The sequence below is a fragment of the Nannospalax galili genome, unplaced genomic scaffold (genome assembly GCF_000622305.1).
Source record: "Nannospalax galili isolate Female #2095 unplaced genomic scaffold, S.galili_v1.0 scaffold568, whole genome shotgun sequence".
Lineage (NCBI taxonomy): Eukaryota > Metazoa > Chordata > Mammalia > Rodentia > Spalacidae > Nannospalax > Nannospalax galili.
In genome coordinates this window covers 2,738,534-2,755,007 of record NW_008359441.1, presented here as the reverse complement: position 1 = coordinate 2,755,007, position 16,474 = coordinate 2,738,534, and the positions used below count along the sequence as shown (strand labels likewise).

The 16,474-nt window shown below is 44.7% G+C and overlaps 1 protein-coding gene across 2 annotated transcripts in view; it reads left to right on the top strand.

The window, feature by feature from the left end:
* The window catches only part of Znrf1 (zinc and ring finger 1), a 100,157-nt gene that overhangs the window by 72,308 nt on the left and 11,375 nt on the right, over positions 1-16,474 (top strand). For both annotated transcript variants that reach the window (XM_008822967.2, XM_008822968.2), the window contains exon 2: positions 14,841-14,936. In XM_008822967.2, coding sequence (XP_008821189.1) covers positions 14,841-14,936 — 96 coding nt within the window. The remainder of the gene's footprint in view (positions 1-14,840; positions 14,937-16,474) is intronic.

The window sequence follows — 16,474 nt, the reverse complement described above, 5'->3', positions numbered from 1 at the left end:
TAAAAATAATAAAATACAAAATATATATAGTTTAAAAAAAAGGAAATTGTATTGACTGTTTTGACATTATATATATATATATATATATATATCCATCCAATAGCTAGAATAAATGTGAATGGACAGAGCCAGGTGTGGTGGCGCACGCCTTTAATCCCAACACTAAGGAGGCAGAGGCAGGCGGATCTCTGTGAGTTCAAGGCCAGCCTGGTTTACATAGAGAATTCCAGGCCAGCTGGAGCTACTGGGAGACCCTGTCTCATAAAGACAAAAAATAAATGTGAATGGACAAACTGAGTTCATTGCTCATCCTACCTGAATGGGACCAACAACTACATTTTCACAGGTGCTCTATGGACTGAATATTTGTACCCCACCCCTCAACTCATACACAGAGTCCTGTCATCCCCAGTGTAATAGTGTTTGGAGATAGGATCTGTAGGAGGTGATAAGCTTTAAATGAGGTTGTTACAGTATACTCCCCATGATGAGACTGCTCTCAGAAGAACAGATTGAGACACAGCACTCCCCTCCCATGTGAGGACACAGCAAGGCTGTTGCCCGCAAGCCTGGAAGCAGGCCCTCACCAAACGCCACACCTGCCAGCACATTGGGTCCTGGGCTTCTCAGCCAATAGGACCATCAGAAATAAATATTTGCTCTTTAAGCCACCTAGACCACAGTATTTGGGTGCAGCAGCCCAAGCTGACTAAGATATATACCCTGCTTCGTAATTTTTAGCAGGACCAGGGAACTGTACTACTCTCTATTTGGGGATGGAGGGTTGTTTTTGTTTTTGTCGTGTTTTGGTTTTTAAAGATTTAGTTAGTTTAGTTTGTGTGTGTATGCCTGAGTATATGTATGTGTACCGTGTGCTTGCATAGTTGTGAGCTGCCATGTGGGTTCTGGGAGTTGAACTCAGGTCCTTTGGAAGAGCAGCAAGTGCTCTTAACCACTGAGCCATCTCTCCAGCCCCTGTTTTTGTTTTTCTGAGACAGGGTCTCACTGTGTAGCCCTGTATAGCCTGGAGCTTACTGTTTACCAGGCTGGCCTGGAACTCATGGAATTCCACCTGCCTTTACCTCTGGGATTAAAGAAAGGCCTATGCTACCACATCCAGCTAATTCTCTGCTTTTTAAAGCCAGTGTTTTGGAAGAATAACCACATTTCATAAAACATTTTATGTTAGTTTCCTGTTGTTGCTGTAAGAAATTACCATACATTTATTTTTTTACCTTTTTGGGAGGTAAAAATTCTAAACAATCCTAGCAGATTACAGAATAGATCAGTGGTAGACTGCTCACCTATCATGTGCATATGACCCTGGGTTCCTTCCCCAGTATGTGTGCACATATGAGTACACACACACACACACACACACACACACACACACACACGTATGTATAATGGTCTTACAAGACTAAAAGCAAGATGTTACCAAAGTTGCATTCTTTCTGGAGGCTCTGGGGAAAATCTACTCCCTACCTTTCCAGCTTCTGGAAGCTGTCTACTTTCCTTAGCTCATGGCCCCTTCCTCCCTTCTGTCTTTGGAGCTGGCAGCATGACTAATCTTTAGGTATTTTTCTGACTGCTTCCACAGTTGTGTCCCCTCTGACATTCTCCTGCCTCCTTATTTTCCTTGTAAGGGTTCATGTTGGACCCACCTAGATAATCCCATCCCTTTTAATACTCTTAATTTATCACATCTGTATAGGCCTTTTCTCTGTGTAAGATAACAGTCACAGCTTCTGGGATTAGGATATGGGTATTTTTGTAGGGCCATTATTCTATATTTGTATAACTGTGTACCACATATGTTGGTACATATGTTGGTTTAAGCACTCCTGTTTTACAGTTGGGGCGTTAGTAAAAGTGCTTACATGGAGGACCTTAGTTCAATCCCAGAACACATATGCTTAATAGTGTATACTTGTAGTCCCAGGGCTGAGGGCAGAGACAGGCAAATCCCAGAGACCCCCTGCTAGCCTAGCCTACTTGGCAAGTTTCAGGCCAGTGAGAGAGTCCATCTCAAAAAAGGTGGACAGTGCCCGAGGAATGACACTTGAAGTTCCCCTCTAGCCTCCACGTGTGCATGTACTCTTGGCACACACATGCAACTGCACATGCATGAACACATACCTACAAACACACACTGCTGGGAAAATCCAGACTTTTATGTATGAGTGTCTTTCCTGCATGTATGTAAATGTATCATGAGCGTTACAGTGCCTACAGAGGCCAGAAGGGGGTCCCCTGGAATTGGAGTTACAGACCATTGTTAATCGCCATGTGGGTGCTGAGAATGGAATCCAGGTCCTGTGCAAGAGCAGCCAGTGCTGTTAACCACTGAGCCATCTCTCCAGCCCCTGGCTACATTTTCTGTTTTGCGTAGTAGTGAATGCTGGAGTGCTGAGTCTGGATGTCTTTTTCTGTTCTATCTAGATGCTTGCTTTTTAATGCTGTCCACACATTTCAATAAGCAGTATTTGTCAATATTTATATTCCCGAAGCCAATCTTCTGGGAAATTGATGTGATGACTGGAAAAGAGGAAGTATCAAAACCAGTGTAAAAGTCATCTTTAAGGCAAAATGTCAAAAGGGAAGAGGGAAGATTGCAGTTTTGTGGTCCTCTTGTTTCTTAAGCATTTTTATGTGAAAGCTCCAACACAGGGACTGCTTACTGGCTTAATATCTTGTCACCTGATTTGTGCTTGATTGTGATGTAACATCATGTCACAAATCTTTCATGTACCAGGCACTTTACTTGTTTATAGCATTAGGAGGGCCTTGTCTCTCTTAACCTTGGCTCTGTTGCCATGGTAAAGATCTATGAGGGGTCCTCATGTTCCTGCTGCCATGTTGGCGTCTTCCTCCACCCTCCTTGTTCCCACCTTTGCCTTCCTCATTCCTGTCCACCGGGTTCAAGTAATCTGAGCCAGAAGAGGAGAAAAACAGTGCCGTAGTGTACCTTGCATGCCCTTGTAGAGTTCATGCACCATTCTAGGGATCTTAGAGTTCAAGGTTCTTCTTGTTTGTGCTGTGTTGAGGGACTTTCTGTAGGAAATACCTTTTGACCCTTTGTTCAGTACCTCAAGCATCCTAGGATCTTTCCGTCTCTTTCTCTGGAAATCATAGCTGCGGGTGATAGACAAGCAAGGCCTGAAGCAGTAAGGCCTCCCGTTCCCATCCTTCCATTTGACAGGGTTGACTGCTGCTCTGCTGTTGAGCTTTCAGAACAACTCCATCCTACTCCTGTGGCTTCTCTCTCTTTAGATACCATTTTAAAACACAGTTGTAGCCTGTGGGGCTATGTGCGTCCTCTGCGTGTCTGCCTCCATGTTCTTCAGTGTTAGAAGTACAGCTGGGCGGGGGATGCTCTGATGGATAGGGACCAGGTCTAAGTTCAAGCAAGAACCCAAGCCTTCAGTGGCACTGTGCCGGGGCCAAGCTCGAGCTGATGGTTTTTGAGAAATGAACATACAACATATGTTCTACAACCTGAGAGCTTAGTAAGCACCTCAGAAGAACCTTCTGGGTGACCTCCAGTGATGTGAAGGCCAGGACTCTTGGCATTGATAGATGTCAAGTTACACAGTGCAGGCAAATGATTTTGTTCTCTATGAATTGCCACATGCATGTGGCATTTGCTTGATGAATCAGGTATCATGCTGATCATGATCTGATAGTGTGTTCAAAGATTTTCTTTCATGCCATTGAAAAATTCCAATCAGCTAATGGTGTGGATAGAGCCTTTAGTAACCCAGAAATAAACTATTGGTCCTATATGGAGTCTGTGTGAGATTTTTCCTTCTTTGTTCTTTTCCCTTTTTAAAATATTTTGTTATTTTTATTTTACGTGTATGAGTGTATTGCTTGCATGCATGTAAGTGCACCTGTGTCATGCAGTGTCCACAGAGGTCAAAAGAGGGCATTAAATCCCCTGGAACTAGAGTTAAGGACAGTTGTTAGCCACCATGTGGGTGCTGGGAATCAAACCTAGGTCCTCTGCAAGAGCAGCCAGTGGTCTTAACCGCTGAGCCATCTCCAGCCCCCTTTTCCCTTTCTTAACTGACCTTCTCTTCTGCAGCTACAACACATTCATTCCCATTCATATTTCTGTTTCTCTCTTGCTTGCTCACTAGCTCACTAGTCATTATAAAAGGAAAGCTAATTGAGTTGGGTTTTTTTTTTTTTTTATCTTTTTGAAACAGGGTCTCCTTGTAGCCTCAGCTGGCTCAGAATTTGCTATGTAGACGAGGCTGGCCTCTATCTCCCAGAGATCCACCTGTCTCTGCCTCCCAAGTGATGAGATTAAAGACATGCTACCTTGTCCAATGAGTGTTGGGATTTTTAATCATAAAAATAAAGATCCCTTACTCTTAGAAAACAGTCTGTGTCCAGTGAAGAAGCAAACTTGCCACAGGGCAGTTCAAAGGTCAGTCCTGTTTCTTTGGAAAGCCTGTTGAGGGTAGTTGCTACAAGTGAGGCTCAAAACTACACAGCCAGTGTCCAGCCCCCAGCCCCCGCCCCCGTGCCCCTTTCTGTTATAATCTAGAGACAGCACACAAATCATTTGGAACTGATACTTGCCCTTTTTGCTTAGTGACCGGCTTTTGTTGTCTCCTTGTTTTGGGTTTTTGAGAGGAAGTGATCAGTAGCCTCACTTCCTACCATTGTTTTCATGAGGAACAAGTTAGGGAATTCAACTACTCTTTTGAGCAATCTCTTTTGAGTAATTTTTGGAGCCAGGTATGGTGGCGTACGCCTTTAGTCCCAGCACTCAGGAGGCAGAAGCAAGCAGGTGTCTGTGGGATTGAGGCCAGACTGGTCTACATAGCAAGTTCCAGGCCACCTGGGACTACAGGGGCTACCCAGTCTCAAAAACAAACAAAACAAGCAAACAAGAGTATTCTTGGGCATTGCACAAACACTGAAAAGTCTATACTAGCAGCCGTCCTAGGAACCTGGGTATGTGCCCTATGGGAGATTGAAATGGACATGGGACAAGCAGATAAAATGGGAACATGGAACTCGGCTGAATACACATTTTGTGGCCAGATTTATCCATCATAATTGCCTAGCTTTTAGGTAATCCCTGAAGTCTGGGAACTAGAAGAAATTCTGGCTCGATCCTTTAGATACTGGATAGTCTTCCTCTTTCAACAGATGGTGCATCCCTTAAATAAGACATCTCCAAAACTCGAGCCAAATGTCCCCCCTGGAGACTTCACACCCACACTTTTTGTGCGACAGTTCGGATGCCTGTATACTTGTCCAAGCATGGTAGCCAGATGACAAGGAATTATAAATCAGCATTCGTCTTCACCATTCGCTGGGAACTTGATTTCATAGTCAGGCCAAGGTTTTCATTCTCTTGTGCCTGTTCAGACTTGGGTCATCACACCATCGTGTTCCTGTTCCCACCTGCCATCTTTTCCCTGCTGAGTAGCCCTTCTTACTTCCAGAAAAGGGTTAGAAGGGAGGACCTGTGACTAGCGTGAGTAGCTGCTGTGTCCTGCTGCTGTGGTTGGAGTGCTTCTGTGGTTGCCTGGACTTCTTGTGTGGCAGGATGGGTTAGAGTCCCCAGCTGTAGAATTCTTCATTGAGCCTGTTCTGGATTGCAAAAAGTGAACAACAGTAACTTCATTGTGTAGGTGGTTGTATATTTGTTCAAACATGATTTTTCATATTAATTTTTAGTTACTTGTATGTATGTGAGTGCAGGCACATGGATGCTGTGGCACATGTGTAGAGGTCAGAGAACAACTTTTGGAAATCACTTCTGTCCTTTCACTATGAGTTCCTGAAAGTCAGACCCAAGCCATCAGGTTTGTACAACAAGAATTCTGCCCCCTGTGCCATCTCTCCAGCCTCATTTTTGACTTTTTTACATGAAGAGTTTGTCAGTTTCCTTGAATAGACAGACACATTTCATAAGGCCTTATCCTGCACACATATTCCTAAGTCCATCTTTGGGCTTTAAAGCAATGCAAGGCAGTTGGCAACTCTCCAACAGCAGTACTAAGTAGCTTGTACAGCCCACCGGTTAGTACCAGGCAAAATGGTTTTGTTTTTTTTCTGACTCCTGGGATGATTCTCTTTCCTCCAGATCAGTGCAGAATCCAGAATAGCAAAACTATGTCAGGGGTGGAATATAATACGCTTAGAGAATGGGTATTACCTGAGAAAATTGTGGTGGATAAAAATTGGGAATCTTAACAAAAGATAACTAAGCACAATACAGGCATTGAAAATGACAAGTATATAGAGCATTATGATTCGAAGAACCATTTGTTTATTTTTTTTATTGTGTTGACACAGGGTATTACTTAATAGCCAGGCTACCGAGGAATTCACTATGTAGCCTAGGCTTGCTTTGAACTTAGAGTAAATCCTCCTGCCTCAGCCTCTTCAGTGTTGCGATTACATAAGTGAGCCACCACACCCAGCTAAGTATGTGTGTTTAAAGAGCAGAGTATGAATTTCTGAGCAGACAGGATTCTGGGACATAAGCTTATCTCCTTGACTCCAGTGCCATCCATGTATTTATTTTAGCCAAGCCAGGAGCAGGTAGGCAGGGCCCAGGAGACCTTAGAAAGCTCCAGAGAAAATGCTGAGAGACACTGGGAAGGGGACATCAGAGTAGGCTAGGGCTGGGTTATAATGTAGTAACAAACAGCCCTGCAAGCTCTGGAGCACTTTCATTGTCTCCTCAGGTTGTCTGTGCAGTGCTCGTCAAGAGGCAGGACTCTGCTCACTCTTGGCAGGGGCCGCTCAGACATCCAAGCTGACAAAAGCTTTACATTGTGAAGCATTGAAAGCAGCTTGGTGAATCCTACACTGGCTCTTGAAATCTGCCTGGGTGATGGTTGTTACTTTTGTTCACAGTTCAGTTCATTGGCTAAAGTGTATTCCAAACTCAGCCTTCACTCTGAAGGGCATAGGCAGGTTTAGTTGTACTATCTAACTGCAAGGAGGAAAGCTAGAAACATTTGGTGACTAGCACTCATGATCTTCCACTGGGGAAAACTGAAAGAAACAAAATAAAATTTATCTAAAGAAGGAAAACTTGGGGCTGGAGAGATGCTCAGTGGTTAAGAGCACTGGGTGTTCTTGCCAGAGGACCTGAGTAAACTCATGGTTCCCACACGGCAGCACAACCATCCAGTAGTTCCAAGGGATCCGACACCCTTTCTGGCTTCCACGTGTGCTGCACAACATGGGTGCATTTACATGCAGGCATAACACTCATACACATGAAATAAAAATAAATAGGGGCTGGAGAGATGGCTCAGCGGTTAAGAGCCCTGACTGCTCTTGCAGAGGACCCAGGTTCGATTCCTAGCACCCACATGGCAGCTATGAACTGTCCTTAACTCCAGTTCCAGGGGAATCTGAAGCCCTCTTCTGACCTCCACAGCATTGCACGACATGGGTGCACTCACATACATGCAGGCAACACACTCATACACATAAAATAAAAATAATAAATAAAATGTTTTAAAGAATAAAAATAATTAAGATTAAGAAAAAAGAAAGAAAATTTGAGCCTTCACATTGAGAGGAAGAACTGGTGGGAAAAGACATACCTAAGCATAGCCCAATAGCATTTTCAAACTCAGATAATGAAAAGAAAACCTTTCAGGCCAAAGGAACAAATTATTTACAAAAGAAAAAGAATCACACTGACCCCAGATTTCCTTTGCAAAACCTAGAAGCCAGAAGATGGTGAAATGTCATCTATAGGCTGCTAAGGGTAAAAGTACAACCTGCCCCCCCGCCACCCCCAGTCAAGAAACCCAGTCAGCTATCAGAGGAAAAGAAAGGTCTTAGAGCCTCTGCAAGGATTCAGTGTGCCCTCCTGTCCTGGTGTCCTTGTGCTCACAGAGTCTAGATGTGCTGTTCTTGTTCTTGTATGTGTGTGTGCGCATGTGTCCTTGTGGGCACATGTGCATTCAGAGGTTGAGGCCAGGTGTCTTCACCCATTTCTCCACCCCTTCTTTTGAGACAGGGTCTCACTGTGCCATTCTGGCTGGCCTGGAGTGTGCTGTGTAGACTAGACTGGCCTCAAACTCAGAGATCCAGAGCGCTGGGATTAAAAGCTTGTGCCACCATACCTAATTCATATTTTCAGACAGGGTTGCTCACTGAACCTGGAGCTCACTGATTGGCTAGACTAGGTACTAGTCAGCAAGCCCCAAGGGATCCCTGCCTCCCCAGCACTGGGACTACTGGGGTGCACCATCTTGCCCAGTTCTTTACATGGGTTCTCGGGATTCAAACACAGGTCCTCATGTACAACTGAGCCACCTCTCCAACACCTCTTATGTTCTGAACCGTCAAGGTCTCGGCTTCCCTGTCCTCTCCTGAGAGGCCTTTCCTACTCATGGTATCTAAATTCACTGTTATTCTTTCTCTTTACAACACAAATTACTGCCTGATGCAGTGTCTGGTGGTTCATTATGAAAACCTCCAATTTACAGAAAAGTTGAAAGATATTTAGCTCATTTTTACATATTTTAATGCAGTCATCTAAGCTTCAGCAGGTATGTTATTAGCTACCATTTACCTTTTTTATTTTTCCTTTTTGTTTTTTGAGATAAGAGTTTCATAGAGCTCAGTCTGGTCTCAAACTCACTCTATAACTGAGAATGACTTTGAACTGGATCCTCCTGCCTCCAACTCCCAAGTGCTGGTTCAGGTAAAAATGCTAGACAGTGAGGGGCTGGAAAGATAGTTCAGTGGTTAAAAGCACTGGCTGCTCTTGCAGAAGACCTGGGTTTGAATTCTAGCACCCACATGGCAGCTAACAGCCACTTGTAACTACAGTTCCAGGGGATCCAACGCTCTCTTCTCAGGCACTGCACGACACAGATGCACTTACATACGTGCAGGCATAACACTCATACACATACAATAAATAAATTTTTATACTGTTAGACAATGAAATCTCAAATCTGAAACATATATTTGATGAATTTTGATAAATGCACATACATACACATATACCACACACTCTGTTTCTTATAGAGAATATTTTCATTACCCTGGAAAGTCTCTCATCACCTTCTCTGTCATTCTCTCTCTCTCTCTCTCTCTCTCTCTCTCGGCCTTTTTGAGACAGAGTCTTCCTGTAGCCCCAACTAGCCTGAAACTCATTATATAGACCAGGCTGACCTCTATCTCACAGATCTGCCCGCCTCTGCCTCCCGAGTGCTGGAACTAAATGTGTGTGTGCCACCACTCCTGGTTGTGTCTCAACTCTTATCCCCTCGTGACATCCTCTGTTCTGGTGCTTTCTACAATCTGATAGTTTTGCCTGTTCTAAAAATGTCCTGTAGTTGGAATCATACTATGTACCATTTAATCTCCTTCACTTTGTGTGTTCTCAGTGTTCATTTGTGGTGTTCTATGTATCAGTAGTTCATTAGCTGTTACTCCCAAGGGTTTTTTCCACTGTAGTCTCTGCCTAACTATATCACAGTGTTTTTGCCCATTCTGTTAATGGACAGTTGAGCTGTTTCCAGTTCTGCTTGTTATGAATAAAGCTTTGGTGAACATTCTTGTAAATATCTGCTTAGATGTTTTCATTTGGTGTGGGAGGCAGAGTAAAAGCATGAGGAATTGCTTAGGTCATACGCCAGGTAGGTGTATGTTTGTTTTATAAGAAATGAGTTCATCTTGTCCCAAATGGCTGTGTCCTTTTACATTTGTTCAACAGTTTGTGTTGCAGTGTTCCACATCCTCACCAGCATTTGATGTTGTCAGTCTTTTCAGCTTTATTGTGACATTTTAATGGAGACATACATATTAGGGTTCTCAAAAAAAAAAAAAAAAAACCAGAAACACCCCCCCATATTTGTGTGTGGTCTTTATGAAGAGATTTATTACAGGAATTAATTCACGTGATTACAGAGGCTGAGAAATCTCAGTCTGCTGTCTGCAAACTGGAAACTCGGGAAAGTCAGTGTCCTAGTAGTCAGGCAGATCAAGAGTAGAAATCTTGCTTCCATCTTTTATTCAGGTCCTCAGTAGGTAGGAGCTCTCCCTTTATTGGGAGGGGCAATCTGCTTTGCATCCTGATGCTAATTTTTCTGGAAATACTCTCCCAGAGACACAAAGGAATAATATTTAGACAAATATCAGCACCTAATCACCCAGTGAAGTACACACACACACACACACACACACACACACACACTGAGAGAGGGAGGAAAGAAAGAAGGGAGAGAGAGAGAGAGAGAGAGAGAGAGAGAGAATGGGTTTTCTCCTAGGCCCTAGAATAGAACTACAGAGGCTAAGTCCAGAACAGAGGTATTGAAAGGGAAAGGAATTAGAACTCGCTGGCCTTTCTCAGTCCAGAATATTCTTGAGAAGGCATTTACTTACATCTCATTTCATAAGTTGATATGTTGTGCATTGGGTTTTTGAAGAGGGTACAGGGAGCAAATGTCTTCATGGGTGAAGAATGGGGTATGCACAGTATATGAATGTTTGGAGGATGTCTCCTGTGTTACCTTTGTGGTTGTGTTTGTAATAAATCCCACTTAGTCAATTATTAGTTTTACTGTCCATAAGGACCACAGCATGTGGCAGGGAAAAATCAAGGCTGGGAACTGACTGGGAGCATGGAGTTGGGGTGGGCCCTCGGAGCTCCCAGCTGCATAGAGAGGAGGCTCTGCCTGGGTGTGCAGTTCTCTCCACCCCAGTTGCTTCTTTTGATTCCTCTACCTTTAGGTGATCCTAGAGACAGGCAGAACTGGGGCAGCCATTAAAATAGCGCATCAGCATCAGGAGCGAAGGAGCAGGAGGGTGGAGAGAGAAACTGGAGCAACGTGCAGCCCGCACATGGTCCTGTCCAGGAAATCAGGTCTTAAAGGAGAAGGTTGTAGTTAGGAATATGAGAAGTATATTGGTCCCCAGAGTATGGAAACTCTTAATGTACATTGTAAAATAAGTGTTGAAGTAGGTTGGGCGGGTTCCTAAACCAGTTATTCCCATTCCTCAGTTACTGTCAGGCAGATGGGAAGGACCTGTGTCTGAGAGACCAGGTTAGCCTGACCCAGGAAGAGTCACATGAATCTGTGAGCCTTCTTCAGTCACTCTTGGTCCACCTGCCAGTGGGTCTAACCTGGTATCCTGAGTGGTTCCCTTTGACCTGGCACAGTGCAGACTTCACTTCTCGTGACTTGAGCCTCTGATAAGTAACTGAATGGCAAAGTAGTCCCATGTTTACAGGGCACTTGGAGACAGGAAGCATCTGGGCTCTGAAGGATCAGTCTCTGCTTTTTTGGCTATAGAGAAGATAAGAGAAAGGAAAAAGAAATTAGGTCTTCACTAGAAGTCCTGTCTTGGCTACTCTTGATTGGATCTTGTAGCCGCATTTGTGTGATAGAGCCACCAATCACAGAACTGGGCCATTGAGGACATTTCCTACTGTGCTCTTCATTTCCAGACGTTAGCAGGAAAGGCTAGGAACCAGCCAGGTAAATCTCCATCTCTGCCTCAGTCTAGTAACAGGAGACAATTGCTTGGTCAGCAAACCTGAACTAGTGACAGTTTGTCAAACATGTGACACCTAACTCATGAGAGGGTCCGAGGGGTGCACTGGCTGCTCTGCCCCACCTCCAGGGTATGCCGGGCAGAATCAGGTGTCCCAAGCAGTTGGGGAACATCTTGAAGAAACCACCTGCAGCTTTCTCTGGAAGGAAGACGAAGCTTCTCTTAGTCACTTGGGGGAGTGTTGTTGAGGCCTCTGAGGAGAGTATGTGGCCTAGCCGCCTCCTGCAGACCTCTTTGCAGGGCAGATTTTCATGTGGTGCAGACTTCCTTCCAAAACAAGATAAAGATTTCCTAGAAATTTTAATCTTCAGAGAGCTCATACATATTATCACAGTATCTGTCATTCTGTAGGGCTGTTGGTGCTGAATCAAGACTGGACAATTACAAGAAAAGATTGGGGCAGTAAAGTGGTAGAATCCTTCTTGATCATCGGATGACCTTTCTGGAAAGAAGGTGGGGGCATTAGTTTTTTCCCCTTAGCTCTCCATATTTTTCTGTCCCTCTTAGCTTTTGCCCTTATTTTCCATTTGAAAGGCAATTTCGTGAACTCAGCATCTCACAGCCGGTGCTATAGGTGTAGGGCCAAGTAGAAAGCTGAATTCTGCCTCCTACATTAACAGAATTCCTAGAAAAAAATTATCCATGTTCAGGGATTATCCACCAATGTGGGTACTTTAGAAGTAGTGCTTGGACAATGTAGGTTTGAAATGATGTTGAGACCCATGTGGGTGTTCTGTTTTCCATAGAACTTCTGTGCCTGTCAGCCAGTGGCTCAGCAGGCTGCTGGCTCTGTGGTCAGACTCACTGAGTGTCAGCTCTGCCTCTTTGTGGCTATGTTAATATTGAACAAGTTACTTGAGCTTTGGGACGTCCCCGTCCTCTCTGTGAAGTAGAGTTAAGGATGTTGATGACAGTACCTACCTTATACTTACACTGTGATAAAAGAGAAGCGATGTTAAGCATAGGGGCTGGCCATGGAAATGACTCCATAAATGCAAAATATGATTTACCTATCATCATGTTGCAAGAGGAGACTTGTTTCTACATTGGCAATATGGAAGTTTCAAGGGAGGACCCAGCAGAGGTGTGGCCGTGCCCTTCTTTGGTTCCTACGAGTTTAACTCCTTAGTGCTCATTTCACCTAAATCCTTCCTCTAGCCTCTCGTTCCTTCCTCCCCACTAAGTGCCCCAGGCCTGATGCTGCTGCCGTCTCCTACGTTTGATTTACTTCACTTCAGAGTACCATCATGTTTTCTGTCTCACTTAATCTTTGCAAGAGGGAAGATGAAATCCCCCATTTCTCAGGAGATGAAAGGAAAGCAGAAAGAACTTGCCAGGGCCTTGAGTCTAGAAAACACAAATCATCTTGCCATTTCCCACTTGCATAATCGTCCCTGAATCCTTGTAAACTAACCTAAAACGAAAGCGCTCAGAGGTACTATCCCAGCTTTAGTTATAGCACAGTTCTCATCTGCCACACTGCTGCCCCCTCCAGCAGAGGTCGCAATTCCCAGCTCGCCTCAAAATTCCATGGCCAACTTTTCTTCCCTGATGGAAAGAACTTTAGACGGGGAGCCAAGAAGACCAAGTCTAGTCCCAGCAATACCATGTCATTCTTGTGACCTCACATGACTGCAAGGCCTCACTGGGGCCTGCTCCCTCTGATACAGTGAAGCGATTGCTCTAAACCTGGGAGTCTCAGCCTTTTTTTCCTAGGATAGAAATGTCTGGTGACATCTAGACCTTGCTGGGTGGCCTCCTTGCCAACACCTTAACTGTCACTCAGCGTCTTCTGTACTCAGTGATCCACACTGGAACACAGGACTGAGCATGGTGCTGTTATAGGGGTAAACTTGAATCTGCTCCAGATTTCTGGGAAAATATGCAGCATGGGAGATGTAAGCCTTTTTCTGGTAGCAGATCACTTAAATACCTCTCAGTGTGTGTACCCAGGCTGGGGTTAGAGGACCTGTTCTGGAGCATCTCCATTGAGAGCCACTGCTGCCCCACCTCTCAGTCTGCATACAGGATGCTAACTTAGCAAGTGCAGCATACCGGTAATCTGTAAGCCATTTAAAGTGTTAAGAAATCTTGATCTTTGGAGTTGCAAACAAGCCCTTTGTGAATATACCAGCGTTAGAAATGAAGAGTGTCTTTATTTTAAGACTCAGGTTTCTTCCTTGACTCTCATTGCATACATGACACTGAATCTGCACATTTCCACATTGGGTTAAAAAATAAGCTGCCTGAGCTGGGCATGGTGGCACATACCTTTAATCCCAGCACTCCAGAGGCTGAGGCTGGTGGACCTCTGTCCTCTCCAGGACATGCTATGTTAGCGAGTCCAGACCAGGGAGGTAAGAATCACTGTCATCAAAGAAAGAAGCTGTGATGTACAAAAGGATGTGGACAAACCAATAACTTTCTGGAGGCAGTGGATCTTTTGGTATACATGGAAAGAATGGATCTATTTGAAACTATTCAGTAATATAAAAATGAGGAAGATGAAATCACAATTCATCTGTGTTTTGTTTTAAAATAGAGCAAGAGATTAGCTTTGCTTAATTCAACTCAGAAGATTCTCAGCTAGAATTTACCCATACTGATACAATGCTGAGGAAACTCTCTAGTGTATAACGATCCAGATTTCCCTGGGGATGAAGTAGATCACAGTTCTCTGTGTTCACCTGGCACTATGAAACAGCTGCTTCACTTAGTAGCATTTAGGAGCACTCTGGAGAGCCCTCTACTGTTCACACACTTCTTAAAGGACACAGCTGCCTTAGTTATAAAGGCAGTAAGGGGTGCTTAGGTGAAGGATGAAGGTACTACCAGCTGGGTAATTGGGGGGGGGGTGAGGGATGGAGGTGTGGATGATGATAGTGACTCCTCCCATGGGAGAGAATGAAGGGTATTAAACTCGGTGTTATTTAAAGCTTATTCAGCTGCCTTGATTTGCTCCCATCCTGTCCTTGTCTATCAGACCCCACTGAAAAAGGGTCTGAAAGGACATCAAACGAAAATCTGTATCCTGTTAAATGGTGTCAGCAAGCTCTGTTAAATGATGTATCAGAGTGCCCCAGTGAAAGCTGGGAGCTGAAGGCTGTGGAGAAAGGTCAAATCTCAGTGACTTGGGGAAGAAGTTGGTCTGGGGTCTGTCTACATTGTCACTATCTATAGCATTGACCCCCACAAGCTGTCATACTTGAGTATGTCCATTCTTACTGTGGATATTTGGATTTGGGAAGGACATTTCATCTTTTTTTCCTCTCTTTCAGGTTTCAAGTGCCCCATTTGCTCCAAGTCTGTGGCTTCTGATGAGATGGAAATGCACTTTATAATGTGTTTGAGCAAACCTCGCCTCTCCTACAATGGTAAGGGCTGGTTCTGTCCCACCAGCTTCCTGGGGACAGTCAGGGGAGTTGACCAGTTCTGGGAGCCTCCGGTGAAGAAACGCTCTGTGCAGCTTTCTTGAGGAATGTCTTTGCGGTGGTGAGGAGCCTGCTGTTTCAGAGAGCCCTGATCATAAGTTAAGGTGGCAGAGGAGTGGGCCAAGGAAGGCTGGCTCAGGGTCGGGTCCATAGTGGTGGAAAGGCTCTCAGCTTCTCAGGGAGTCCTCTGCCTTCTTCCCTTCATTCCATGGTCTTTGGTTAGGAGACCTGGCTATTCGTTCTCCTGTTCTTGCGCCTAACCATGGTAAAAGCCGCAGTACAACTGGACTCACTCTAAGAGCCATCAGAGGGACCCAGAGGGAATAACATCTCTCCATGGGGAAGGAGAACCATGGTTCTCCCAGGTACTGAGAGCTGGTCACCCTTTCTCCACTTTGCAGCTCAGATGAACTCCTGATTAAGCCGTATGACTGTGCTGGAAGGAGTAAGGGCAGTACACAGATGAGTTTCGGGATTAGTGTCGCTCGTATCCTTTCTCCACCCCAGTTTTCAACCTTAGAGGCTGCCTCAAAATTGAGCAGTGAATCCAGGAGGGGTAGGATCTTGGAGTCTGGGGGTTCTGTGATACCCACATCACCTTAACATGATGTCTGTTAAGGATTTGGAGTCCAGCTGATCAGAGGTCCAATCTTTATCACCCACTGACTATAATCTTGAAGAAGTTGCTCAACTTAGTAGAGCCTCAGTTTTCTGGTCCATAAAATGGGGATAGCAGTCTGCACCCAAAACCTTTTACCACAGAGCTTGGCTCATGGCTAGTGCCTAGGAAGTTATACCTACCATTGAAGAAGCAAAGCCTCTATAGCATGACTGACTTGATGCTGCCCAGCCTTTGCTGCCCAGGCTTTCCATTCCTGGGTTTAGTCTGGCGTCCAAACTATGTGTGCCAGGGAATTGTATTCTCTACAAGGATAAGCAATGGATCTGAAGGGATGCCCTCCAATCCCCATAGCATCAGATTAAAATCAGAGCATGGCCTAGGAAAAGAGTTGTGGCCTTTCTGAGAGCCTGGGGACTGTTTATCCCTTGACTGTTTGCTGATGGTGAGCCTTGTCTGGGGACACACTGTGACACAGCATTAGCCTCGGGAGGGCTAATAATTCCCAGGTGATCCTGGAAAATATATGTAATGAATCTAACCTGCTTGATTCTCAAAAACACATCCTACCACAGGTTGAATAGACCTTATCTGAAATTCTTATGACCACAAATGGTTTTTTTTTTTCTTACTTATTATTTTCATTTTGTGTGTATGAGTGTATTGGCTACATGCATGTGAGTGCACCCGTGTCATGCAATGCCACGGAGGTCAGAAGAGGGTTTCAGATTCCCCTGGAACAGGAGTTAAGGACAGTTCATAGCCGCCATGTGGGTGCTGGGAATTGAACCCGGGTCCTCTGCAAGAGCAGTCAGTGCTCATAACCGCTGAGCTAACTCTCCAGCCCCAGGACCAGAAATGT